At 30.1% G+C, this 27,316-nt stretch overlaps 12 protein-coding genes and 1 non-coding gene across 13 annotated transcripts; 7 read left to right on the top strand and 6 right to left on the bottom strand.

The window, feature by feature from the left end:
• Positions 1-4: 4 nt before the first annotated feature.
• ap4e1 (adaptin N-terminal domain-containing protein) lies at positions 5-4,111 on the bottom strand (the record flags this gene model as incomplete). The annotated part of the gene is made up of 4 exons (XM_020576266.1): positions 5-511; positions 576-839; positions 919-3,609; positions 3,887-4,111. 4 exons carry the CDS (start codon positions 4,109-4,111, stop codon positions 5-7), a joined length of 3,687 nt encoding a protein of 1,228 aa, XP_020433515.1.
• Positions 4,112-5,179: 1,068 nt separating this feature from the next.
• On the top strand, positions 5,180-5,908 carry crlF (G-protein-coupled receptor family protein; the record flags this gene model as incomplete). The annotated part of the gene is made up of 3 exons (XM_020576265.1): positions 5,180-5,340; positions 5,397-5,693; positions 5,860-5,908. The coding sequence occupies 3 exons, from the start codon at positions 5,180-5,182 to the stop codon at positions 5,906-5,908; spliced, it is 507 nt and encodes a 168-aa protein (XP_020433514.1).
• Positions 5,909-6,035: 127 nt separating this feature from the next.
• Positions 6,036-6,224, top strand: PPL_05380 (uncharacterized protein; the record flags this gene model as incomplete). The annotated part of the gene is made up of 1 exon (XM_020576264.1): positions 6,036-6,224. One exon carries the CDS (start codon positions 6,036-6,038, stop codon positions 6,222-6,224), a length of 189 nt encoding a protein of 62 aa, XP_020433513.1.
• Positions 6,225-6,422: 198 nt separating this feature from the next.
• On the top strand, positions 6,423-8,446 carry PPL_05379 (uncharacterized protein; the record flags this gene model as incomplete). The annotated part of the gene is made up of 4 exons (XM_020576263.1): positions 6,423-6,458; positions 6,886-7,396; positions 7,431-8,308; positions 8,435-8,446. 4 exons carry the CDS (start codon positions 6,423-6,425, stop codon positions 8,444-8,446), a joined length of 1,437 nt encoding a protein of 478 aa, XP_020433512.1.
• Positions 8,447-8,672: 226 nt separating this feature from the next.
• phg1c (transmembrane 9 family protein) lies at positions 8,673-11,032 on the bottom strand (the record flags this gene model as incomplete). The annotated part of the gene is made up of 7 exons (XM_020576262.1): positions 8,673-8,903; positions 8,974-9,237; positions 9,313-9,568; positions 9,650-10,225; positions 10,305-10,418; positions 10,543-10,793; positions 10,898-11,032. 7 exons carry the CDS (start codon positions 11,030-11,032, stop codon positions 8,673-8,675), a joined length of 1,827 nt encoding a protein of 608 aa, XP_020433511.1.
• A 605-nt stretch (positions 11,033-11,637) lies between these two features.
• On the bottom strand, positions 11,638-15,209 carry rad9 (component of 9-1-1 complex; the record flags this gene model as incomplete). The annotated part of the gene is made up of 7 exons (XM_020576261.1): positions 11,638-11,879; positions 12,412-13,049; positions 13,128-13,305; positions 13,404-13,842; positions 13,914-14,055; positions 14,513-14,972; positions 15,032-15,209. 7 exons carry the CDS (start codon positions 15,207-15,209, stop codon positions 11,638-11,640), a joined length of 2,277 nt encoding a protein of 758 aa, XP_020433510.1.
• A 526-nt stretch (positions 15,210-15,735) lies between these two features.
• PPL_05376 (uncharacterized protein) lies at positions 15,736-18,240 on the top strand (the record flags this gene model as incomplete). Its single annotated transcript, XM_020576260.1, has 4 exons — positions 15,736-16,050; positions 16,107-16,478; positions 17,317-17,429; positions 18,054-18,240. The coding sequence occupies 4 exons, from the start codon at positions 15,736-15,738 to the stop codon at positions 18,238-18,240; spliced, it is 987 nt and encodes a 328-aa protein (XP_020433509.1).
• Positions 18,241-18,341: 101 nt separating this feature from the next.
• PPL_05375 (uncharacterized protein) lies at positions 18,342-20,707 on the top strand (the record flags this gene model as incomplete). Its single annotated transcript, XM_020576259.1, has 7 exons — positions 18,342-18,522; positions 18,606-18,817; positions 18,901-19,372; positions 19,454-19,779; positions 19,849-19,905; positions 19,980-20,189; positions 20,270-20,707. 7 exons carry the CDS (start codon positions 18,342-18,344, stop codon positions 20,705-20,707), a joined length of 1,896 nt encoding a protein of 631 aa, XP_020433508.1.
• A 153-nt stretch (positions 20,708-20,860) lies between these two features.
• Positions 20,861-21,404, bottom strand: PPL_05374 (uncharacterized protein; the record flags this gene model as incomplete). The annotated part of the gene is made up of 3 exons (XM_020576258.1): positions 20,861-20,877; positions 21,056-21,242; positions 21,336-21,404. The coding sequence occupies 3 exons, from the start codon at positions 21,402-21,404 to the stop codon at positions 20,861-20,863; spliced, it is 273 nt and encodes a 90-aa protein (XP_020433507.1).
• A 172-nt stretch (positions 21,405-21,576) lies between these two features.
• On the bottom strand, positions 21,577-22,274 carry PPL_05373 (uncharacterized protein; the record flags this gene model as incomplete). Its single annotated transcript, XM_020576257.1, has 4 exons — positions 21,577-21,586; positions 21,626-22,002; positions 22,058-22,195; positions 22,272-22,274. The coding sequence occupies 4 exons, from the start codon at positions 22,272-22,274 to the stop codon at positions 21,577-21,579; spliced, it is 528 nt and encodes a 175-aa protein (XP_020433506.1).
• Positions 22,275-22,402: 128 nt separating this feature from the next.
• On the top strand, positions 22,403-25,272 carry PPL_05372 (AAA ATPase domain-containing protein; the record flags this gene model as incomplete). Its single annotated transcript, XM_020576256.1, has 4 exons — positions 22,403-22,437; positions 22,561-22,579; positions 23,153-23,714; positions 23,783-25,272. 4 exons carry the CDS (start codon positions 22,403-22,405, stop codon positions 25,270-25,272), a joined length of 2,106 nt encoding a protein of 701 aa, XP_020433505.1.
• Positions 25,273-25,398: 126 nt separating this feature from the next.
• On the bottom strand, positions 25,399-26,841 carry PPL_05371 (uncharacterized protein; the record flags this gene model as incomplete). Its single annotated transcript, XM_020576255.1, has 4 exons — positions 25,399-25,527; positions 25,620-25,728; positions 25,816-26,209; positions 26,316-26,841. The coding sequence occupies 4 exons, from the start codon at positions 26,839-26,841 to the stop codon at positions 25,399-25,401; spliced, it is 1,158 nt and encodes a 385-aa protein (XP_020433504.1).
• A 245-nt stretch (positions 26,842-27,086) lies between these two features.
• Positions 27,087-27,157, top strand: PPL_05370. The gene has a single exon. It is a non-coding gene; the product is annotated as a tRNA-Pro (tRNA).
• The last annotated feature ends 159 nt before the right edge of the window (positions 27,158-27,316 follow it).

Below are 27,316 nucleotides of genomic sequence, written 5' to 3'. Positions count from 1 at the left end.
TTATTTACTTTTTAAGTGCAATGATTGAAGAGTTATGAATTTTATAACAATGTCTTGATATTACATCAGAGAAGTTCTTATCATTGGTTTTCAATGATATGGTAAGCCTTCCACCATTGTAACCGAGTTTGAATAGTGTGATTCCTCCAGCTGCAATATTTGAGTTGACTTTAAGCTGTGTAGCTCCAAAGAACTCGGTATGATTGTCGGAATCCAGTGGTTGAATAGTATGTAAATGTAGGCCCTTAATAAAACACGTCAGTAGCTGTGATGATTTCTGTTGTAATGAGCTATCAACGATTATCTCTCTTTCCTGTGAATAGGATGACCATGTTTGTTCGAATTGATTCAGCCCGATATCAAGAGGTCTGAGGAAATCGGATATTTCAATGGGAATCGAAAGAGTTGGTATAGTTTTACTACTCTGACCATCCAAATTGAAATCGATATTTAAATTTATAGAAATACCAAATCCAACTTTTTTTAAATCAATTTTAATTATTTCTACAACCTGGTTATTATGATTATGTTAGCATTTGAATATTATTTTTTTTGTTGTAATAGATGATAGTTACAGTTAGTTTTGGATATAGATCATCTACTGATAAAGTATTGGAATGTATTTTTACAATTGAATCACCGTCGTAATCTAATTTTAGGTGATCATTACCTGTTATTTTTTGATTGATGTTCTTTAATGATTTGGTTGATTGATTATTTGATATTAATAATAAAAGATGTAGCTGTGAATTGTTAAATTGTTTGATTGTTGAAATAACTATATTATTATCACTATATATTTGTTGATTTACAATGTTTTCTAAATTTGTATTATTTATCTATAATAATAATAAAAAATAAGTTATGTTAGTCTTTAAAGATGATTAATAAAATTTGTTTATCATTTTTAAATCTTACATATTTTCTAAGTATTGATGACAAATTTAAATTTTGAATATTAAAAGATGTTCCTGGGTTGATTTGAGTTGACAATTGACTTTTCAATGATGGAGAAGTTATTGTTGTTAATGTAGTTGTTGATGTTGTATTGTTGTCGCTATCGTCAGTATCTAAAATAGATGAAGCAGGTGGAACTAGCTCCATTAGCTCAGCTTGAATCGTTGGTACTTTTACAATGTTGGTCGGTGATTCTAAATCTAAAAGTTGAGTTGTTGATGTTGTAGATGTTGATTTTGAAGGTGACGGCGAAGGTGACTGTGTTGATGATGATTGTACATTGGTTTCGCCTAAACTTAGATTTACAAGCATTTCATTATCGTCTCCTGTAAACAAATTCGATGATCTTGTAGTTGTTGCTGTTGTTGTTGTTGTTTTCTTTCCGTGCATTCTATTCACTCTAGATTCACCGGAATTGCCATCTTCATTTCCAACGACACCTCCAAACAATTCCTTTGCTAGTTTCTCTTTCTTGAGTGTTTCTAACGAGGGTTGAGCGGCAACTGGTTCAACTGCCGGTTGTTTGTTTGTTGGTGAAGTTGGTTGTGGAGATACAACTGAATTAGTCGATAACGCTTGATTTTGTTGATCTTGTTGTTGTGGTGTAGTTGATGGTAATGGAGGTGATTGATATCCAATGAATCCTTTTTTAGTCCAGACTACTTTGTTTGGTTTTGGAACAACTGGATCTATAGCTATTGATGACGATGATGATGAATCAACTTGAACAATTTCAATATCTTTCTTTGGAACTGGAACAATAGCTTGTTGACCGCTACTACTATTGTTGTCTTGTGAAAATATGGTTGCTGTTGGATATTGTTTTTGTTGTTGCATCATAAAGTGAGTGGGTGGTGAAGGATATTCAAAGTTTAACTCTTTCTTTGGTGGTTGTTGATGTGTTGACGATGTGGTGGTTGATGACGACGACAATTGATTTCCAATCACAGGTAAATCAACTAATTGATTTGGATTCATAAAGGTTGAAGGTCTAGATTGTTTCGGTATATATGATTTCGACCAACCTTTGGAGATCGCAGCTTTTGCATGTCTTACAATAACGGACTCTAGTTGCGCCATGTCCAAATCCTCACAGTAGCCATCGGTAGGTAGTACTTCATCCAATATCGAATGTGGTAGTTTCGAAAGTTCGATCAGCTCCAGTGACTTTTTCTGAGTGGCAAGCGACCTTGCGTTGCTATATCTGTTGGCGACCATCAACACCTGTGGCAACACCTTGCCGACCTGTGACGAAAGCTTTGCCAAACCAGTCAATATACAAGATTTAACATCTCCACTATAATCCCTATCCATTTGATCCACCAAAGCATTGATAACAGAGTTTAAAGATACTTTTATCTGCTCTTTAGCAGAAGCATCAACAAATAAATAACTATACTCTGAAAGTATCCAACAAACTACTTTCATCAATAGATCGTTTACATTAATATTGATATGTGTTGTTGTAGTATGTTGTTGTTGCTGCTGTTGTTGTATATCTCCTTGTTGCTGTATTATTATATCATTTAATATTGTCCAACATAAACTGGCTGCGTGTAACTTTATCTTGATATCTTCTTGTTCGTTGTCATCCAATCCTGTACCACCTGCAACCAGTCTGATTAGATTGAATCCACTCTCTTCCGACATCAAATCACCTTCTACACTCAACATTCTTAGCATTGTCTCGATGTACCAATAGTCATTCGGTGAGTATCTCTCTGCGAGGTCAGAGATCCGCGATACCAATTCGCGTTTTAGCAACTGATCGTCGGTCATTAGATGATCAATCAATTTCGCACAGATCGGTACAACATTCTTATTGTTTGTCATCCTGTAGAGTAAATCCAAACTCTTTCGCTTCAGCGTTTCATCGCGTGACTCTAGACATTCGATCACCTCGAGTTGGTGACCGGTAACAGAGCGTGGCGATATCTGGACGATCGAAGACAGTGCATTGATTCCTAGATATCTGAGATTATTATAGCGATGTGATAGCAGCACAGAGATATTCTTTATGGCCGACTCCAATAGCGCTGCATCTTGGTGAGCAACAACCGTCAGCACACGTATCGATTCATAGACAATCGAGTAACCGGCATTGTTTTTAAACTTTAGCGATTGCTCCAGTGTGAAATTAACAGTTGGCGATATCAAGTCGGATATCTGTTTCTTTTTGTCTGGCGAAGACGATGCTGTGGTAATGTAGAGATTCTCCAGTATCTTTAAGAGGTAGACTTGTAGCCACGGGTTTGGAACACCGTGGTAGAGATAGTGGCGTGGAAGTCGACCTTCCGCCACTTGCTTCAAGATACTGTTGAACGATGGTATCAAGTTGACAATGCTCGGTGCAGCAGTGGTCGACTTTGAAATATCGAGAAACATTGCGATGGCAGCTGCCATCACCGACGGATCCTTATCGCTCATTGCCATGCGCAGGTTGTCTTGCATCGCATTGTCGAGCAGACTGGCATCGACCAGATAGAATCGATGCAGTGCGACAACACATTTCTTTCGGACGATCGGTCGGTTCGATGTCTTTAGCAGCTCTGTGACGCGCGGTATAAATGCAGGAATGGTTTCGCGGTCGACAAGACGCGCCAATGCCGTCAACGCCGAAGCCACCTCTAGAAAGTTGGTAGACCGCAAATCCTTCATAATCGAATTGACCGCCATGATCAGCAACTCATGTTTCGCAGGCAAACACAGCGACAGTGTCAAATAACCGGTTCGCTTGTTCAACAGCTTCTCATCCTGTGTCATGTTCAACGCTTGAACATAGCCAAAGGGAACATCATAACCCAACATATGACAATAAATCATTCTAATTAAACATTCTCTTTTTTTTGTACTCTTTTTGTTGTTTTCTATTAATTAGTAATTGTACAATATATCTAATAATAATAATAATAACATAGAGATAACATACAGGTTTATCTATTTGTGAAAATGATATCTTTAACTTTTGTATTTCCGATTTAACAATACGTTCTTCTTCTTCTCTTGATAGTGATGCAGATACATTCTTTACTAGTTCAAAGAACTCTAGATCCAATATTGTATTTTGTATCGATTTAATCCATGCTGGTACTTGTAATTTCGTTTGATCACTAAACTTTAATATCTTTACAGGATTAAATGAATATATTGACATTTCATTTATAACAACAAACAAACTTGTTTTAATTATTCTTTAACAGTAAATAAGATATTTGATAAATTAAATTAAATTAACCAAATAAAATTATAATTTTTCTTTTTTTTTATTGTATTTTTTGTAAAAATATTTTTTAAAATAAATTCAAAGAAACTTGACTTGTGGATGTAGAACATCAATCAATATAATAATAATATTTTATTTTTTTTTGTTTCTGTGCACCTCATAAATTACATTAAATTCTGATCAGAAAAACGATGATGAGATTTCGATAACGTTGTATCAGACGATCACCAAGTGTTGCGCAAACAAATTGCATAATGAAATAAATGTACGCAATATTAAAAGATTGGTTTACATTTAATAGTAATACAATATAGAATTGATCAAAAAATAAATATTAGTTGTAACAATAGACATATTATTCTTAAAGAATAAGCCTGGTCGTGTTTGTTGTGTTATTATTACATGAAAAAATATTATTTATTCTGTCTACTACTTTCTTTACTGGTGAACAACAACAAAATATATTAACAGGCAATGAACAACAACAACAATTAATCAACTTTGTTATAACTTCTACTGGGACCAATGAATAAAAAAAAATGTCACCAGATCCCAACAGGCAAAGAATGATAAAAAAAATAAAAAATAAAAAATAACTATTTTTTTTCGTTTTTTTCATTAATTTTTTTTTTTTATTCAAGGGGTGTTTATTTATGTGTGTGTGTTTTTTATTGACATGAAGTAGATAATATTTAAAATTGAACTATCATATCATAATAATATGAATAAATAATAATAATAATCATACATCATCATCATCATCATATATCATAATAATCGAATAATCATTCATAATCATCATTGTAATTTATTTATTTATTTATTTATTTATTTATTTTTAGATTAGATCAGATTCTCCGATTTTGTACAAAGTTTTAATAATACAATAAATTTTATATATATTTTTTTTTTTAAAGTAAAAAAAAGATAATAATATATATATTCAATTACATTTTCAAATATATATATTTATAAATCAAATATAAGAGTCAAAAAAGAATGAATGATATTATATTGATTTATTTAATATGTGCACCTATATCGATCATTGGTTCACTCTTTATCATTATTACATGGGGACTGTTTGCAAAGGTCGGTCAGCATAGTGGATCGAATTTTATATTCTTTCAAAGTATAGCTGATTTAATATTTACTTTTAAGTAAGTATATATAGTGTTTATAATTGTATAGCTATCTTTATTAATATTTTATTTAGATATATCCTTACTATTATATTATATTATGCAGGAGTGGAGCAGTTTGACGATTCGGTGGTAGATACGAAATCGTCGTCGGCAGTATGCTTCTTCTTGGGTATGTGGGGACAGTACTTTGGACAGGCGACAGTCATGTGGAGTTTCATGATGACCGTCAAAGTATTCCTATCGTTCTTCTACGCCAACATCGATAACAGCAACAGCATCAAGTGGTATCACATCTTTGTATGGTCATTCTGCGGTATCAATGCAATCATTATCGCTGCATTCAAACAATATGGTCCAAGTTCAAATGGGTATGTTATATAAGATATAAAGATAAGATTGGATATTATATATCTATCTACCTATATATATACTAATATTAACACTGATACAATCACATCTATAGATGTTGGATTGTAGGTGGAAGTAATCCATTTAGATTGTTTGAATTGGTACCATTGTATATAACTATAACAGTTTCCATTGTGATTTTAATGTTGATTCTTTGGAAGATGCAGAGAAATAGACCGACTATGTTGATGCCAAACGAATCGGTTCGCTACAAGCTTCAGGAACAGGAGTTTAGAAATCAGTTGGTAAAGTTTGTGTTGGTATTCGTTGTATTCTGGACGGCACCGACCATTCTTAGAACCATGGAATATCTAAAGATTGAAGAAGACCAAGACAAGTTGTTTGTTTATTTAGATGCCGCAAGTGTATCGCTGCAAGCATTGGCAAACTCTATAGTTTGGGGAACCTCACCGCAATTCTTTAAATTAATGAAAAGAAAGATTAGAGGTGGAAATCATCCAAATGAAGAAGAAGCTTTAATTAACCATTAATAATAGTATAATAGTAATAGCAATAATAATAATAATAATAATAATAGTCATAATAATAAGTTTTTTGGATAAAATCGATTCAATTATATAATTAATCCAAATAACAACAACAACCAAATACGACAATTCTAATTTTAACAATATCTAATATTATATCATCATATAGAAATATAATAATTTAACATTTATCATTACATAATGATACACAATAAAAAGAAACAAATATCAAAGATTGTAAATAAAATAAATTATAAAAGAAAATGGAATATATCTAGAAAAATAGATTATTCCTGATTTTTTTTGCACTGCAATGACCATCTTTTTTTTTTTCTCACTCATAGATAAATAATGAATAAACAATTATTCTCTATTGTTATATTTAATAATAAATATATAAATAATCATATATTTTCATATATAAGTGAAATATGTTCAATTTATAATGGTGGTAAACAATACAAGTGGAATGATGTTCAATCAAATGCTAGACTGCTGGCTGGTAATAACTATTTGGAGCAATTAAAAGAGTGGTTTAAAATCAATAAGAATAGTGAAGCTATTATAAGTTTGACATTGAGAATAAGATAACACAGAGTCGCATAAATTTATTAATGCTGCGGTTGGTGGTGGTGACATTGAAATGATCAGCTATTTGATTAAGCGATTCCGAGTCGATGTGGCGCACCAGAATAACAAAAGTTGGTTCACTCTCAACGATTTACTGGCGATAACTTTACAATATGGAAGAATCGATCTATTTGATTACCTTTGGAATAAGTATAGTTATATACAATGGGATTATAAAGTGGTTCTCAACTATTCATTTTCACTAAACAGTACAGAGCCGATTAAATATCTTTTTAAACGATATTTTGATACATCGCCAGATACTGATTCGTTGCTAACTGTACAATATCAGGTTTTGGGTAATGCTGCTATGGTTGGAGATGTCGATTTATTGGATCATATTTTTGGTTACTCAGTGGAAGCTGATGATCAGAAGCCGAGATTCAACAAACTTCTTATGGTTAAAGCGATCAAAGGTCAACATGAAAAGGTAGTTAAATTCCTAGTTGATAGGATACCATCGATGTTTTCAAGCTCTGGAACACTCCCATTGGAGTTTGCATTTGAACAAAGAAATACTGGAGTCATTAAATTGTTAATTGAAAGTAATTGTCCACCATTGGTACTCTAGTCTTTTAGAGAGAGCAGCACGTCTTGGAGATATAGAACTATTGGAATGGCTGTACAATAGGATGGCTAAGGAACAAGAAGATCCTCAGGTTTTCAAGTCAATAACATTGGGGACAATTCCAAACTTGGCAACCATTCAATGGTTTGAAGCGCATAGCTTTCAAATAAATTCGAGCACACCCTTTTTGGAGAGTTTGAATAATCGTTTCAACTTTTACAGAATGGACCCAGAGCCATTTTCATTGGAAACATTAAATATTGCCAAGTATATACATTTCAATAGATCAGAAAGTTATTCAGAGCGTGCAATGGAGAATGCGGTTGCGAGTGGCAATTTAGAATTGGTTCAATTCTTAAATTTCAATAGAACAGAAGGATCTAAGTCCAATTTAATAGATATCGCCTCAACATTTGGATTTCTCGACATTTTACGATGGTTGCATTATAATAATAGTGGAGGTTGTTCAACTGAAGCAATGGACTATTCTTGTTTACACGGCCATCTACAAATTGTTCAGTTTTTGCATGAAAATCGTAGTGAAGGTTGCTCAGTGGATATACTAGATAAGGATGATGGATCAAGCAAATCATTGGAAATATTAAAATGGTTTTATGAGAATAGAACGGAAAGAATAACACAGCCACATAATCTACTTACTAGAATTCTAGCAACTCCAATAGTCAATCTAGAACTTTACCAATGGGTATATGAACATGTTCCACAGGAAGTTCAATCAGAGATGGAGAATCCAGAACATTTCTTCAAGTGCAACAATTATCTGATCATTAGATGGCTTCTCAATCTCAAAAAGCGATCAATGAGTGACCTTATAAACCTTTCAGTCAGAATGAAATCAAAATACCCATTTTCAATTCAACCATTTAAAGTACTTGACAAACATATTGAATCTGATTTGATTGGATTCTAGCAATTAAATTTCTCATCCGAAATAACTATTAATAAATAAAATATTTTATTTAAAATTAGATAGAAGTCTTTTTATATTAATAAGTTGTTAAATTAAATAAAAAAAATAAATTTTATTTAATAGTAAATATTTGTGTTTGTCGTCGGTTTACAAAAAAGTAAATATGGTTTTTGATCGTTTATGACTCGATTTATAGTCATAAACTAAATTTTAACTGACTTTTTTAATTAATTTAAAAGTCTGGTGTATTTTGTTATAGTTGTTGTTGTTGTTGTTATTATTATTATTATTAAATATTAAATATATATTAATGATACTTGATCTACTCAAAGTGTAGAGTTGAATAAATCTTTTTGACAAACCAAAGATTGCCAAGGAATCCAATCGATGAGAAAAACAATGCTGAAAATAGAGAGATGATGAAAGAATACATGAAATAATAGAATCCAGTACCACCCAACACCCTTGGATATCCATAAACTAAAAGATAGATAAATATATATATTGATGTACAAGCCGGTCCTAAAATTGATCTCCACCACCAATTGTAATCCTGTTTTTTTTAAAAAAAAATTTATTAATATTTGATTATTATAAATAATTAGTTTTGTTTTTGAAATTACCTCTCTTGAAAGTTGATAATAAGTAATCAACATATTGATAACTATAATATTTATAATCATCAATATAAAAGCGATACAAAGATCGTAGGAATTGTTAACGTGGAAATTGTTAAAGATTGGATCCAATTCGAAATTGATCTGTGCGAAAATGACAGCGAAAGGCAAGAATCCGAAAATTAAACTGTGGAAATAGTGATTGGTATACCAAACTGCTTTTGGTATCAATCTTGGAATATGATTTGGTTTAAATGGATATTCTGCTGGCTATAAATATATTTATGTATGTATTGATTAATAAATAAAACAAAAATAAATTATAATAACTATTTCAAAACTTACAGGCCATGTATTAACAAAATAAGAACTTAAAAGTGAAGTTGGAATGGAAACGAATAACCACATACAGATGACAAAGATGACTTCGGTTGCCGATGGTGCACTGAGATAATGGTTACTCCACAACTGGAATTTAGAAATGAAAATCAAAATCAACAAAATCAATGGAATCAGTGTTGCGTTTAACAATGCATTATGTCTCTTTCTAGATCCTCCAAGCATAATATATGTTCTCATTGAAGCATATCCACTAAATAATCTATTGTTTATAATAGTAGTAAATAATAAGTAAATGATGCAATATCGATATTTTTCTTAATCAATGATTACTGTAACTTACCCACAAAAAGCAAATATTAAAATTAAAGCCAATCTAAATGAACCTGGATTGGAAATCGATAGTAATCCGGCAACGTAGAATAGCATCAGCATGAATGAGGAGACTGCAATCTGCATACCGGTTCCGATCAGTATGGAGAATGTCATGTAACGGTTTGGCGAACGGAAGACGTCGGCGTAGATCGATTTCCAACCGCTGTCACCCAACTGGATGAATCCAAGTGATTCGTTACCTCTGAAGATCTTCCAGAGTACCAAAGCGAGGAACAAACACTCTACCACGGTAATGAGGAATCCAATGACTGCAGAGGTCGACTCTATCGCCACTGCATGCGGATAGTAGATATCCCAACGATCCTCTGGATTGACATCGGTACTGTTGTATCGGTTCGTCGAGTAGGTCCACGATACGTTGGCAGCTGTATCTCGGAACAACTCCATCGGTTTACTCATTCCATTTGGATATTGCGTATTGCACCCAATGAAACTTCTGGGTGTCACTGAAACATGAATCAAATAAAACAGATCATCGGAATTCGGTATCACCTGTTTATATTGAAACCAAAATTCAACATTACTATTTAGAAAATAATGAACCTATAGAAATATATATCCACATTAATATCTATGTTGTTATTGTTATTGTTGTTGAATACATTACAGTTCCATTTTCGTCGGTCGATGTGAAACCAATTGGATAACCTAATAATATATATTGACCACCATTCGAAGATGGTTTCAATTCTCCGATTGGTAAACCATCTACATAACTATAGGGAGAGAGAGAGATAAGATAGATAGATTAATATTATGAATTAAAATTTAAAGGAATCTGAATGAAATGATTGATTGATTGATTGATAGGTTGGATTGGTTGATTGATATGACACATACAAATGAGCTCTATATTGATCTTTAATTAAATCGATGAAATCATTGACTTGATCTGCAGTAAGCTTGGTGTGAGAAGCCTCTAGACATTCGTTACTGTACATCGCTTTCAATGGGTACATCGCTGTGTATTGACCATTTCCACTCAGCTTAAAAGCGAACGATCCTTCTGATTTCTCGTCGGCCAAGTCAGTGTTGTATGGTGCACCTTTATAATAGGGATATGATTTTAAATTCGATGTCAATTTATTCATCTGTTGTTGTTGTCGTTGTTATTGTTCAAACAAATTGAAATGAATGTTAATTAGCCAAACTCTCAATCTTTTTCTTTATTTTAGTTATATAACTATCAAATTACCTTTAAACGTAAATCTTGTGATGTTGAGTATTTCTCAGGATTAGAGGGTGATAAGTAACGTGCCTCTGTAATTTGGCATTGTATTAAAACAGATACCAAAAAGAGTATTGCTACTACCCATCTAATAAGTGTCATTATTATAGTTATTTAGTTGCTGTTGTTGTTATCCTTCTATCGTTCTTCTCTCTTTCTCTTTCTCTTTGTTGCTAATATAATATTCTCTTTATCTTTATCCTTTCTTTTCTTTTGTTCAGTAAGTTATTCTACTGAATTAACAAATCTAATCGAGAACTGTTGTTTTATCTATATATCTATATCTATGTATATATTAAAAAGTCTTTATTTATCTTATCTATTTATCTCAAAAAGTATGTATTGTAATACAACAATTCTTATATTATCATTAATTAAACAAAAAAAATACAAAAAAAAGATATTTCAAAAAAATTCGAATTAGTTTGTTTTTGAAAAAAAAAAAAAAAAAAAAAAACCAAATTTAAAATCCCTCAGATTGAAAAAATGCCACATGTGCATGGATGGTTTTTTAGAGTCGTTATTTTTAAATACTTTTATTTTTATTTTATTTTTTATTATTGCATATAACTTCACAAAAAATAAATAAATCATAAAAAAAAAAAAAAAAAAAGACGAAGATCAAGTTTGTTAATTATCTACACAAAAACATAAAAAATAAAGTATTACACAAACATGTTTGTGGAACATTGTTTAATTTAGATTAGCTAACAATAAGTTGGAAATCGCAAAGTAGTCGGTGGACTAATAGTTTCATCACAAACAGTATTGTAAGAAAATGAACGTAGAGTGTTGTTTGTTGAAAGTGCATCTATCACTCTTTGTTCAAATTGATCAAGCCCAGCTGAATCAATTATAAATGTAATATGCATACATTTCAAATTAGGATGTGTATTTCCACTGATTATATCTAATATTGAATCTGTAACCGTTTGATAATTACATTGATCTAAATATATATTTTATATTTATATATAATAATATTAAATTAATATTTATAAATTTGATTTGATTTGATTTTTGATTCAATAAAAGATAGTTACCATTAAATTCTTGAAATGATTTATGTACAAGTGTAAATCGTTGAACAGTTTGACTGATGATATTGGTACTTCTGGTTTTTGTGTACTGTTGAATTCAACAAGCATTGGCAGACAACAAGTGTATCATCAATCCAGATCTATCAGCATTACTTTTGATGATTAGAAATGAACAAACCACCAAACAAAAGTTTCCAATCGTCAATAAACTATTGTCACTTACGATTAGTGATTGTGAGGAATCAAATAACACAAATGAGTTCATAGAATATTTTTTTTGTGTACTGTTGAATTCTGGTTTTTAATAATTTTAACATAGTTATTACATTTTGTTTTTGGGGTGTTAAAATAAAGTTATTGATAAAAAGATTTATTTTGTTGATAAAATTATAATATTCATTATTTACATGTTGTTTTATAGTAATTGATATAATTATTGACTTGGTTGAACACTTTGATCATTGTCAGAAGCAATGTTATCGTAATCTTCATCGTCTTCTTCGTCTTCATCGTCGACATTGAGATTGTGTCCACGAAGACCAACAGACAGTGGATTTTCATTGGCCTTTGACATACCTGATGCCATCGTGCTTGGTGGTGACGCATAATCCATTGGTGGCATCATATCGATATCATGTTCATTATCATAATCTTTGGTGGATAATGAATGATAATATGAACTATCGTTGTCTATCATCATTTGATTTTGATTTTGATATTGGTGATGCTGTTGTTGGTTATTTTGATGTTGATGATGATGTGGTGAAGGATGTGGTGTTGCAACTGACTTATCGAAATGTGATGCTGAATGATTACTTGATCCACTATAATTTTGTAATTGAAATTGATTGTTACTGTTATCTCTATTTAAATGCTGTTGTTGTTGTTGCTGCTGCTGTTGATGATATTGTTGTTGTTGTTGTTGTTGCTGATGATGATGTTGTTGTACGGAAGATGACGAAGATCCAGATGATGGTGTAGAAGATGAATTAGCATTAATAGTTCCAGGTGTTTGGAAACATGCAATTAAGAATTGTATCATATAACTATCACTATATCTTGTATGGAATTTCAGCGCACTTTTATAAATAAATAAATAAGTTAGTAAACAACATATTGCTTTCTTATCTTTAACTATTATTTTTACAGTTACTTACTTTCCATTTTGCTTAACGTAAAAAGTGATTGGATGACTGATTGTCTCACAGAACGATATGATAGTTTTGAACTCTTTGAACGAGAATGTAAGATCGATGTTTCTGCCATCCGATGCATACTCATCGAAATCTGCAACATCCAACTTGATCTCTGTTTGTAAAGCTTTCTCTGGTGCAACTAATAATAATAATAATAATGATGATATCCAATCAATCAAATTGTCTGTTAGTTGGTAATTCATTTTACAAATCAAGAAAATATGATAATTTACTTACTCTTTCCACTCTCTTCACCTAAATAAGTACTGAATATGATAACGTCTTTTCTGAGATTCAATGAAATCTCTTCGAGTGATTGTGCAAAATGAGCGAGTGCATCGACAATGATCTTTGGTCTGATGACCATTCGCACGTCGAATTCATTGTCCATTACGGGATTGAGCATATCGATATCCTCATAGTTCAGTTTATAGGTCTTCTTTATCTTCTTGTTACACAGCAGATGAAAGGTAACCTTTGATTCACCGTTTCCGACAACCAATGCACATTTCTCGATTGTGCCAAGCGAGTGGAACACCTGATGACAATGCTTCGACTTTACTCTAACGTTTAACGAAAGATCGCGCTCCGACAACCGATAGTCATCAAAGAAATCCTTTGTCATCAATATCTCTATATATGCAGATTTTGCTGTATTACATGCTTTAAATCTTATCTATATAAATATAAATATATTAATATTAATCTATCTATCTATCTATAGATGATTATGTTTATAACACTTACTTTATCTGGTTCTATTTGAATATTGAATTCTTCACATAACTTTGCAAGATATTGTATTCCTTTTGCGAATGGTTTTATATGACCTGAATTAACTACTAAATTCACCATTTGTGCGTATGTGGTGTTATTATTATTATTATATCTAAAACTAATTTAACTGTTATTAATTAAAAATGATTTTGAATTTATTTTTTTAATGAATAGATTTTTATAAAATTGTGATTTGCATAGAAAATGAAATTCATTTTTTTCTTCGAATTTTTTTTTTTTTTTGGATGTCCAAAAAATCTTAAAAATAATTTCCCTTTTTTTCTTTCTTTTTTGGAAAATCTTTGCAAAAAAACGATCGTTTACTAAAAATGAAAAAAAGTATCTCATCATTCATTAATCAAGTTTTATAATAATGGGAATGTACCAAGTTGGTACAAGTAAAAAAATAAAAAAATGAAAAAAAATGAAAAATAAAAATAAAAAAATTTTAAAAAAAGGATTAGATTGAAAAAATTGTTTTTTATTCAGTTATCATTTTGAATTTTGTGTCCATCAAAATGTTTCTTCTTGGGAATTTCCATATATGATATTTATCATCCTTAATGTACTCTATTTTTTCTTTGTCTTTTTCGGTACCATCTGGAAGAGTGAAATCGATGGTAATGGGATATACTTTTTTCTTGAACCATTGCATATCCTTGTGTTCAGGATCTACTTTTAATAGATTGGTCATACAAGTATGGTCAGAGCTAAGAACCGTATCCGTTTCAAAAGTGTAGATAAGCCTTCCACCCTTAGAACTTTCAAAGTTGACATTGACTATGCAATGTATCTTCCGAGTAATTAGGTAAACATTATTTTCCCTTGCTATAATGTTGTGATCGAATACATTTCTTCCACTAATATCTGCGCAGCTTGATAAGACATCACTTTCATTGTGATGGTGTTTTGCTTTCTTCTTCTTCTTAGAAACAACTGGATCCTCTTCTTCTGCTTCACTTTCTTCTTCTTCTGCTTCATCATCATCCTCTTGATGATCATTTGTATCATATCCATTAGCTACAAGCACTGAAATAATAACTTTTAGTTATTTTAAACTATTCAAAATACATAAATATTTTATTTACCTTGTTCTGCTTGAACTATTTTTTTTGCTTTTGATAGTTCAGCTTTTCCGCATTTCGGAAAAGCTTCTACTAATTTTTGAATGCTTAGAGCTAAAAGAGTATCTTTATAGTTTTTCATTAAGCTTTCAGCCTTAAGTACCTTATCACTTATAATATTATTATTAGCTTTTATTTTCATTTTTAGAGAATTGAAATAAATTAAAAATAACTTAAAAATTCAAAACTTAAATTTGAAACAACAAGATATCTTATCGAATAGATTATAATAACATTTTTATAGGAATCTAATATATTTTCCCTGTGCTATAGAATCACATTACAGAAGACGATATGGAAAGTAAATCTTAATTTTTAAAAAATATCTAGGTTACAAATTAAGTTCACAATATCATATATTAATTTTTATTAATATTTGGGAAATTTCTTTAATCTGGTACATTTTAATATTAACTAATACATTTAAAAGTAAATTAATACATCGATAGACACTAATACAAGTTAACATGTGGAACTCGAAGAAAATTTACTAAATATAGTAATTTACATACATTAGATGTATTAAATTAAAGAACTGGTACATTTAAAAAAAAAAAGTCCATTTAAATTTAATTAGTCCAACTAAAATTTTTAATACATCTTTCACAGTAGAACAACTTGAATTTGGATTTCTTTTCACCCATTAATAATTTCATATTTTTTCAGAAATGACAAAAGAAAAAAAATTTTATGAATATCTTGCAGAAAAACTTCCCACGTGGGGTAATGACGAATTTGTTGTTGAAAAATATGGTGTATCCATTGCGACTATAGACAAATTATTACCAAAATTAAAAGAGGAATATTTAGCAAATTGGACAAAAAAAAAATCATTCAATCCATATATATTGTTGATGACCTTAAACTTTTTAAAAACAAATCCATCATACAGAACAGCATCAAAAGAATTTGGTTGCAGTAAAGAGACCTATCAAAAGAGGGTATCAAATTGTTTACAAGCAATAGCAAATTGCCTACCACAGGTAAATCTTATAATTCGTTCATATCTACCCATTACTTATGTTTAACTATTTTATAGATTGAATTCAAAGATAGATATGGTACTTCTACCGAAAGTTTAAAATTAAACTTAGTAGTTGATACTACACTGTGTCCAATAGAAAAACCATCTAACATCGAGGTTCAACGACAGCATTATTCAGAGAAGCATAAAACTACAGGATTAAAATATGAAATAGGAGTTCGTACAGATTCTGGTTTAGCCTGTTGGTTGGGTGATCCTTACCGTGGAGGTGAACATGACATCAACATTCTTTTGGATGGGGGATTGTTGAACGAATTGGATAAAGATGAAGTCATTTTTGCTGACAAGGGTTATCAAGGTGTTTCTGAAGAGGTTATAACACCAATCAAAGGAAAGATTTTAAGTGGTGAATCTGAAACTCTAAACGTATATCTTTCAAGTACAGCAAAAATCTATGAACCCGGACAGAGGTTTCAAAATATCAAACAGTAATACATTTATTTGTTATAGAAACTAATAAATATATTCTAAGATAGATCTTTGTAAATGATTAATAATTAAAAAGAAATTGAATCATTTATCATTTTAAAAAAAAATAAAAAAAATAAAAGATAAAATTAATTTGTGCAATATTTCTGAAGTGATAAAATATTTTTTATTATAGTACTTTTAAATTTATTTTGAAAAATTTAATTATATTATATATAAGAATGACACCAAGTAAAATGTTAACAGAAAGATAAAAGATTTGTGGAATACTTCATTTGGATTACTGAACGGCACAAGAAGTTATTGGTTTAAAATACAATTCTAATTTTCAACAGTTTCAAGACTAAAGAAAAACTAAGCAAAAATAAACTCAGCACTGAACACAAATACTATATGTATAAAAAGAATAAATATTTAAAAGATTACAATTATATTTAAAATAAAATTTAAAATTTTTTTTAAAAATCAATTATATCATTAAAAAAAAAAAGGATAACAATACATTTTTAAAAAGATAAATCAATAACATTATTAGAAGAATAATAAAGGATTAAGGAATTACTTTCAGAAATAATACAAAAAAAATCCTTTTAGACTCTTCTTCATATTCAAAATGTAAAGGTTTTTAACTGATTTTACATAAACAAGGATATTGTTTTTTTAGAAAAGAATTTAACAGATGAAACGAAAATAAAACAAGGAGAGTATAGTATAAAGAAAGTTTATTCTTTAAAGGAGTTCCCGATTATAGAACAACTAATATTCTATCATTAAGTTGAAAGTGGTAGATTCAAATTCAATCTTTTCTCTCATTAATTTATTATGGAACTGGATACTTAGACAATCTATCTTAAGCTCTAGATTCCCAGATTTTTTAGAAATTTTAGAGTATGATATAGATCGACGAATAAATAATATTGTTTAACTAATTTTAGTATATTCCACAACTGTACAAGACATCTCACTTGTCATCAATATTCTAAATCTCATAATATTTTTTACTTAAAATGCATTCTTAACTAAATTTGATATATAAACAAACTAGTCAGGCCTGAATGTTTTTTAAAATTCTTGGGTATTCTTGAGATAAATATATATACTAGATGCCATTCATTCTAAACTCAATAGAGCTCTTAAATAATGTTAATAGTGGTGATATGAAATGACACCGGAGTACTGCCAATCACTATATGAATCAATACCAAACAGATTGAATCAAGTAATCCTCAACCAAGGTTATTCGACATCCTATTAATTGTTTTCTTATAAATCAATTTAAATGTATATAAATAAAAAATATTTTATCACTTCAGAAATATTGCACAGTTAATTTTTGTTTTTTATTTTTTTTATTTTTTTTTAAAATGGTAAATATTTCAATTTTTTTCTAATAATTAATCTTTAACAAAGATCTATCTTAGAATATATTTATTAGTTTCTATAACAAATAAATGTATTACTGTTTGATATTTTGATACCTCTGTCCGGTTTCATAGATTTTTGCTGTATAAGACAAATTGTAGAGAACTTCAACTGCAGATTTAAAAGATTTGGTGCTCTGAAACAGCAATATCGTGGTGCGATTGCAAGAGGTGAAGAAGTTGACTATTCATTTCATAAATTAATGGTGGAGGTTGTAGTCAAACTTTGCAATTTCGAAATACAAAATGGTTCTCCACTAAGAGCTGAGTGTATTTGAAAAACAAAAAAAATAAAAAAATAAAAAATTTTTTTTTAAATTTTTCAATTTTTTTATTGGAGTTTTTATTGACCGACTTGTACCATATTGGCACAAATCTAATGAGAACAAATTTCGAAATTTTATTTGTTTTCATTCTCTTAGGAATAACAGTTAGTGAATCTGTAAAATGTGTCAATGGAACAGGACATCAAGTTGAATGGTGGATTCATTTAGCTGATGCCAATAAAGGTTCACAAGACAAACAATATTCAAGAGGACTTTATTATGATTCGATTCTTGGTAATAAAAACAGTGAAAACAATTAAAAAATAACTTTTATTATGCTAATTTTCAATCCTATTTTTTAATATTTCTTTTATTAGCCGCACAAAAAGCTCAACCAATTCAAATATCAGGTGAACAGAGAGACTTTTTTGCAAATTTGACACAAAGACATGTCGATCAAGCAAAAGGTGATAAGATAACAAAACAACAGTGCATAGATAAAAATTATTTAGGATTGGAGTGGTATCATGATCAAGCAAGTGAAAGTGCGAAAATCGACCTAGGTGATTTCTATCATGGTCATGTCAAGGTAATTATTATTAATTATTATTATTCAAGAAAATTGTAAATATTACTAATAAGATATGTTTTTTTTATTTTATTTTCTTTAAGTCATTGTTTGTATATGATCTGAGAGATAGTGACGAAACTAAGAATACCGGTTTTTTCATTTCACATTCAATGAAGATGCCAAATTTAAAAAAGCCTTCAAAACTGTTTGATGAAACATCTCCCTCTGCAGTTCAACCTTCGCAACATGCATTCTGTAATTCATTGAGTGGAAAACCTGAAGTTCTCAAATACTTTGATATTCTGAAGAATACCAAAGCTGGTTTGGTTCGTGCAAAGGATGATTGTAGATACTTTAAACCAGAACTCACTCTGAAATTTCCGTTGGATCAATGTGATAAACAGTGGAGACAACATGTATACGACTATCAATTTAGAGAAAAAAACAATAACGATGGTGATGCCATTCTCCGCAAACTCTTTAGAAACAAAGATTCGTACGATAAAACCAAAGAACATTGTATGGAGAATGGAGGACCATTTAAACTTGGTTCTTTCGAAACATTTTCATTTTGTAAGTATTTGTGTATTTGTTTTGCTATTTTTTTGTAAAACAATAATATATTTATTTAATTTCAAATTTTACATTATTTAGATGGCAGATCAAAGACACCTTGCAATTCACATGATAAAACAACAGACTTTTTTAAAGCTGTAGTTCAAGAGAATGACGCTAAAAACTACAAGATTTACAGCAAATGTTTTGCTTTGAATTATGGCAAGAATGTAAATAATTTTATTAAATTTTCGACAAGTTATAATTTCCGAAGAAATGATTGGTTTGAAAAAGACAAATATGGCCCCGTGGTATTCAAAGTTAACATGTTATCAGAAACTCATTGTTCTATGATTGATGCTTCAGCAGACAATAATATTTGTTATAATGCAAAGACAGTTTGTAGTTTCACAGACTTTGGAATGGTATGTTATATATAAATATTTATTTTATATTTTACAGCGTTAATTTCTAATGATAATAATTTTATAAAGGATCCATATTTATTGGTTGCACAACATTATAATTCACACTTTTTTGTCAGTACTGATGTACGTATCATTCTTATATCATTGAATAATAACAATTTTCAATTAATTTTATTTAAAATTCTCAAATTTAAAAGCAAGAAGGATTCCCATCTTTGATTGGATCAACATTTAGTGTTAGAAACATTGTTCTATGGAGTCCTTTATGGAGTGGAGAAAAAAAAGATGGTTCACCCGGAGAATCACTTAGTAGACATGAAAAGTTGATGGTTTCCAAATCAAAGAATATCATTTGTCTTGGTGATTCAAATCGAAATGATTTTTCAATTCATCATGCTGGAACAATTGTATGAATATTTTTAAAAGTCAATCTTTTTATACTCTACCTTTTTCATTTTTTGTTAATATTATTTTTATCTTCTTATAGTTTTGTATTGAAAATGAAATTCTGGCAAAGAGAGTTCATGAATCGATTGGATCATTCAATCTCTACAGACAATTCTACTTTGGAGATGACAAGGGATTTAAGTACAATTCGCCATTCGAAGATGTCAAAACGGTTTGTTATCTTTATGCTCAGAGTTTGTATCATCCACTCACTCAGGTTTCAAAAGATATGAAATTCTTTGAGAGAAAAGGAAAGACACCACTCACCAATTCACTGATCACTCCGGGAGAAGCCAGTGCCGATGAGATAGAGCTAGAAAAAGCAAAAATGCAAAGGGAGGTGTACGAAAAGAATCATCCAGGACTAAATTTTAGTAGATCTAAAACAAGCAAAATGGTGATTGAAGAACCAACTGCAAAGAAACGTGCAAATGATGGCATTCAAGGTGGCAGATCAACTAAATCAATTAAGCGTTAATAATAATAATAATAATAATCCTTAGCTATTCACAAAACAAGGGAATTTCCCATGGGGTAGTAAAAAAAAAAAAAAAGATTTTATTTATTTAATTGTTAGTTAAAAAATGGTATATTGATAGTTGAATATTCATACATGTATTATTCAGCTGATTTAACCAATAAATTGAGCTATTCTGTAAATGTATCAGTCGATGTTTAATAGAATAACGTTTGAAACATCAGTAAACATAATGAACAAATTTATCTTTTACAAAATCCTTGAAGTATTGAATGCCATTCGATTCATGATTAAATACAACTACAGAGTTTTTATCCTAACACCCAGTCACGATCGTTGGAAATTTGCCTTCTCGTTGAATGTGAGTCAGGTTTGATGGGAACGTCATTATGATAAGATTATTCTCATCACAAAGTTTTTTTTCGTCAAAGAAATAATTGGATATGTGATTGTCTACTAAAAGCAGCTTTTTATCTGTTTTCTTAAATTGTCCTAGAAGCCATTCGACATATTCTTTCTTTATCTCTTGCGTTACCTATAATATATAATAATACAATGTATCAATATTGATATATTAATAATAGCAATAGACAACTTTGGATCAAGTTATAAAAAGTTGCCAACTTACATATCCTGACTCATTAGCAATAATGACACCATAATTTGAAACGAGTAAAATGGGAACATATGCATCCATTTTACTCGTTTAGGAATCTGGAGAACGTTATAGGGTGGTAGAGCATGACCAGATGCTGTTATTGTTCCAATCATTGTAAAGTGTTGACTTTGGGATTGCTTGGGAAACCTAGGTTTGACTGTCTCAAATTTGTTTCCACCGTCAATAATGGCAACCTATATTTTTATAACAATTAGCTAAATCTTTCGAAAAAAAAACTAATAAATAGAATATTAAATAACTTTTGATTCATTTTCGTGAATAAAACACCTTTCTCATCAGAGTTTATCACATTCTTTGGTTGAATTTGGTTTTCTACTATCACTTTATGAACACTCTTGATGAAACCTTGAATATCGGCCTCTTTCTCCGCTTTTAATCTGGCTTCATCTTGAAACTTAACCTTTCTTAACTTTAAGATCGGATATTTTTGTTTCAGCTTGGTCCACCAGTCACCACCAGGGTGACGACTCATTGTATAGCCATATTTGTCATATACCTTTCCGACCACCCAATTTAGAATATTCTCTTTCGTTATCGGAATATTCTTGGTGTTTGATTCTTCTACCATCTTTATCATCTCTAATTCTTCTGCTTCGGTGAGATATCTACCTCTTGGCTTAAAGGAAACGTTATTTTTTTTCTTGGATAGCTCACTTTCAGAAACTCCATACTTTTGAGAGCTCCTTTTGAGTAAAACCTGTATCGTTTTGAATTTCATTTATTGCTTCCATCAACCTCTCTTCTCTGCCCATTTGACTAATCCTCTGAGGTGTTACACGTATGATATTGCTTAATTCTTGTGTATCCTCCTATTAAAAGTGCTATATTAGCACCATCTTTTCTAAATAATAACAAAATTTTTAAATAATGTTAAACTCGACATACCATTGCATTGATACATTCTATTTTAATATAACTTTGTTTATTTTTATCTTAAGATCTACAGATATTAATAACTTAGCTTCAAAAAAAAACAATATTAATTTTTTTAAAAATTTTCACAAATTTGTGCAGAAATGAGAAGGCAAATTTCCAACGATCGTGACTGGGTGTAATCATAATTAAATTTGATTCTTCTTCTTTAGATGTATATCTGGGTAATAGAAATTTAAATTTTTCTAGATTCCATCGTAGTCATGATTGTTTTTTAGTTTTCTAAAATATATTTAATTAGAATTATTAAACTAAAGAAGGTTAATAATTTTATTTTTGAAGATACCATTTTAGTGGAGGAGTCGTAAAAAGCTTTTTTTCAAAAGGAATTACCTACCGAAAAGTTCAATTTTTCGGATAAAACAGCTAATCAATAAATAGATCAATATTCAATGACTATCAAAATATTTATTCATTAAATAAAAAATAATTATTGGAAAAAATAAATATTATTTTTGCTTTGTTTTTGTTTTTTGTATTGTAAGTTCATTTTTATTATTTTTAAATAAAAGATATATTTCAAAATTCATTGACACACAAACACTCTTACAAATATAAATTAGTTCAAAAGATATTTTTTTTGATTTATTTTTTTATTTTATTTATAATTTTATTTCTTGAATTTAACTAAAAAAAAAAAAAAAAAGTAAACGGAGAATTATTTAATATTAAATTTATTATTATTATTTTTTATATATATTTAAATATATGATATTAGAATGATATATGATTGCTATACATATTTATTGGGATTCACAATTGTTTGGTTATCATTTCATATAATAACATATTTAATATCAACGCTCTTCAATTCGATTCGATCATTTACAAAGTCAGATAAACAACTATCGAGAACATCACAAGCAGTCAATTTAGATCATATTTTAAATGATAAAGTAATATCCGATCATATAGATAATAACAATAGCAAAACAAAGACAACTGATAATAACAACATAGAATCAATAGAACTAAATAAAAATAATATAATAACAACAACAGCATCTAAAAGACTTAGTAGTAGTAATAGTAATAGTAATAATAGCAGTAGTGTCGGTACTAATATAAATAAGAGAAATAGTGTATCAATAACAACACCGAGTTCATCAATACCAACACCGACATCAACAACAAATTGTAGTAATAATAGAAGATCTTTAACACTTGAAAGACAAAATTCAATTAATAATAATATAAATAATAATAGCACTAATAATAATAGTAATAATAGTAATAGTAATAATAATAATCTACAAGTAGAAAATAATATGTCTGAGATTCAAAAAGGTAGGCACTTTATTGAAGAAGGCAAACTAAAGGATGAGAAAGGTGAATACGATAAAGCATTACAATATTATACCGATGGTATTGAGAAGTTGATACCTTTATGTAAAAGTAAGTAACTTTAAATATATATATATTATATATTGATTATTAATATAACATCATATTGTTAATTGTAGGTTCAAAAGAATTAAAGAATTATGTAATGTTTTATATGGATAGAGCAGAGTATTTGAAATCGGAATTGTCAAAATCAACAAGTTTCACTTTGATCGAACCATTCAATATATTTGTACAGAAAAATGTAAATTCAACAACATCAACGACAACAACGACATCATCATCATCATCGACTAGTAGTTCGAGTGCAAACAGTAAACCATCATTCTTTTCATCTTGGTTTGGTGGTGGTAGTTCCAATAATAGTACTGCCACTGCATCTTCATCCGCAGCCAAGAAGAAACAACCTGATATAATAGATTTAACAACCACAACAACAGCAACTCCTACACCTTTATCGAAATCAACAGCATCAACAACAACATCAACAAACAGATTAAATTCAAATCTTTCAAATTCATTAAGGTTGACACCATCTTCATCTTTATCAACTGTTAACAAATCATCATCATCAACATCGTCGTCGTCATCAGGAATATTAAGTAAAACATTCACAGGAATAACAGGTTCAAAATCAAGTAATTCACCTTTAAGATCAACAACATCGACAACAACAACAACTCAGCAACAACCGATTCCAGGACAAATACCAGATATTAAAGGTGTTGATAAAGCAGCTCTACAAATCATTATGAACGAGATTATCGATACTAAACATCCGGTGACATGGGACGATGTTGTTGGACTTGACAAGGTTAAGCAATCGCTGATGGAAGCTGTCATCCTTCCGAACCTCAGACCCGACGTCTTTGTAGGATTGCGTTCACCTCCCAAGGGTTTGTTGCTATTCGGTCCGCCAGGCAATGGAAAGACAATGATTGCCAAAGCGGTTGCCTACGAATCAAAGGCGACATTCTTCTCCATATCTGCATCGTCTCTCACCTCCAAGTATGTTGGTGAAGGTGAGAAGTTGGTTCGTGCACTGTTTGCGGTGGCCGGCTACTACCAACCCTCGATTATCTTTATTGATGAAGTCGACTCGTTGCTCACCGAGCGTTCCGAAGGTGAATCGGACCACACTCGTCGACTGAAAACCGAGATTCTCATACAATTCGATGGTGTTAAAACGAATGGAGCCGAGCGTATCTTGGTGATGGGAGCGACCAATCGACCGGAGGAGTTGGACGAAGCTGCACTGCGACGTTTTGTCAAGCGTATCTACGTTGGACTGCCAGAGAAATCGACACGTCTCGATATCCTGAAGCATCTACTCAGGGATCAGAATCACAATCTGACAAATTCACAGATGAGTGCTATTGCCGATGCCACCAGTGGCTACAGTGCATTCGATCTCAATGCACTCTGTAAGGACGCCGCCTACGAACCGATACGTCAACTGGGCATGGAAATCAAAGATCTCAAGCTCAATCAGATTCGACCAATCTCCTGTAAAGACTTTAAAAATTCACTCAAACAAATAAGAGCATCCGTTTCACAAGATAGTTTAACTGGCTATGAACAGTGGAATATGACTTTTGGTACAATATAAAATATATATATAAAAATAATAATAATAATAATAATAAAATGACTTATTTATCTATCTATCTATTAAAATAAGATAGATAAAGTAATAATATTTAGATAATAATTTGTGTTTATTATAATATTATTATTATTGTTGTTGTTGTTGACTATCAACATTGTTATCATCTTCATCTATATCTGTAATTGGTTTATCATTCATCAACAATTTTAATACTGATGTAATAGAATTACATTGTGTATTCAACAATTCAAATGCCTATATGTTTAGTATTGTTATGTTTAATGAATCTATAAATTAGTAAATTTATAATATAGTTGTATTAATTCGTTTTCATTAATATACATTACATGACATTTAGCTTCATTTTCATCGAACCCATAGGTTTCAACTAATCTCTTATTACCAGATACAATTGATCCACGATAAATTGGACATCTTCCACCTGGTTGTGATACACTTTTTATTTATTGATAGAAATAAAATAGATTATAATTAATTAAACATTCAAAATAACTTTTAAAAGAATAATTAATTAATACATACATTATATGAGGTGGTTCTATTTTATATTGATAGAACTTCTTTAAAACTATTGACTCTGGGAATTCCAAGATATATTGTTCTGGTTGAATAGCAGAGCTTTGTAGTATAAATTTGTCGATGAATTCATTGGCTACGTTTAAACCTTGTTCTTGGTAGAGCGCACCAACGAATTGCATTAAAGAACGATAGTGGAAATGCTTTAGATAGAAACTCTTGAATTTCGACTGATCCGATGGCATCGATCCACTGATAAACTCTGACAATCCAATGATCTCACATCTCTTACTTAAAAAGTAACTTCCTTTAATAATCGATTTATATTCAGCTTTTGTTTCGTGTTCAATTCCACTATTCTTTAATTGTTCTAAAATATTTGTATTATAAATAACATTACCTATATATATAAATAATAATAATAATAAGTTTAAATTAAAAGTTAATAAAACATTTATAATATTATTGTTTTTTATATAATAATATAGTTAATATATATTTATTACCTAAAAAGAAATATCTATTTAAATGAGAATATGAATATTGTTTTGTGTTTTGTGATAGACTTTCAATGATTGCTTGTGGAATGATGTTATCTTTGAATTGAATGTTAAATTTTGATAGTTGTTTAGCTAATGATTGTTTATCGATTTTAAAGTCTCCTTCTTGATGTTGTTGATTGGCCGATACAATTATATGATCGTCGTTGCTCAGACTTGAAATGATTGGATTCAATCTTGTCAGATGATGTTGTGTGTGGTGAGAGTTCAACGGTGATGACGTTGCGTAATTGAAAATATCTCTATCTATATTGGTATTAATTTGTTTTGGTGATGTAGATGATTTCGTTGATGTTGTCGTTATTGTTGATAATTGATCATTATTATTTATATATCGTTTTGCTCTTGTTCTATGTGGAGTAGACGATCCAAAGTTGTTTGTTGAACTATAGCTATATACACTATTGATATTGATACTACAACATAGTTTTAAACTCTTTGATTGTTGTTGTATTAGGAATCGACTGTACATAATTGTTTAAATTGAATTGGTGTAATCACAATTATTTGATCAGTCGAAAAACGTTCATCGTGATAAATAATCAGAAGTTTATTTAAAAAACATATTTATATATATAAGTTGGTTTGCCATGTTCTAAGGTTAACCTTTTAATTAAAAGTCGAATCAATTTCAACTAAAAATTAAATTAAATTAAAAAACAATTTTTTTCAATACAAAAAAACAAAAATTTAAAATTTCAATCCCAAAACATCAAAGGCTCCATAGTTGAATGGTACAATACTACCTTTGGGTGGTAGTGGTCTGGGTTCGATTCCCGGTGGAGCCCCAACATTCTTAATGCCATACCTTACCGCATGCGTAAATGGTAATTTTTATACAAAAGCCTCGTTTTTTTTTTTTTTTTTTCGCAAACAGTTAGTATTTGTAGATAATTTTTTCATATCTTTGTTATCAAGTTATCTAGCTATTATAATCATATATATTC

Source organism: Heterostelium album (assembly GCF_000004825.1).
Source record: "Heterostelium album PN500 unplaced genomic scaffold PPL_contig12, whole genome shotgun sequence".
In the NCBI taxonomy this organism is placed as follows: Eukaryota; Evosea; class Eumycetozoa; order Acytosteliales; family Acytosteliaceae; genus Heterostelium; species Heterostelium album.
This window is presented reverse-complemented; position numbering and strand designations above follow the sequence as displayed.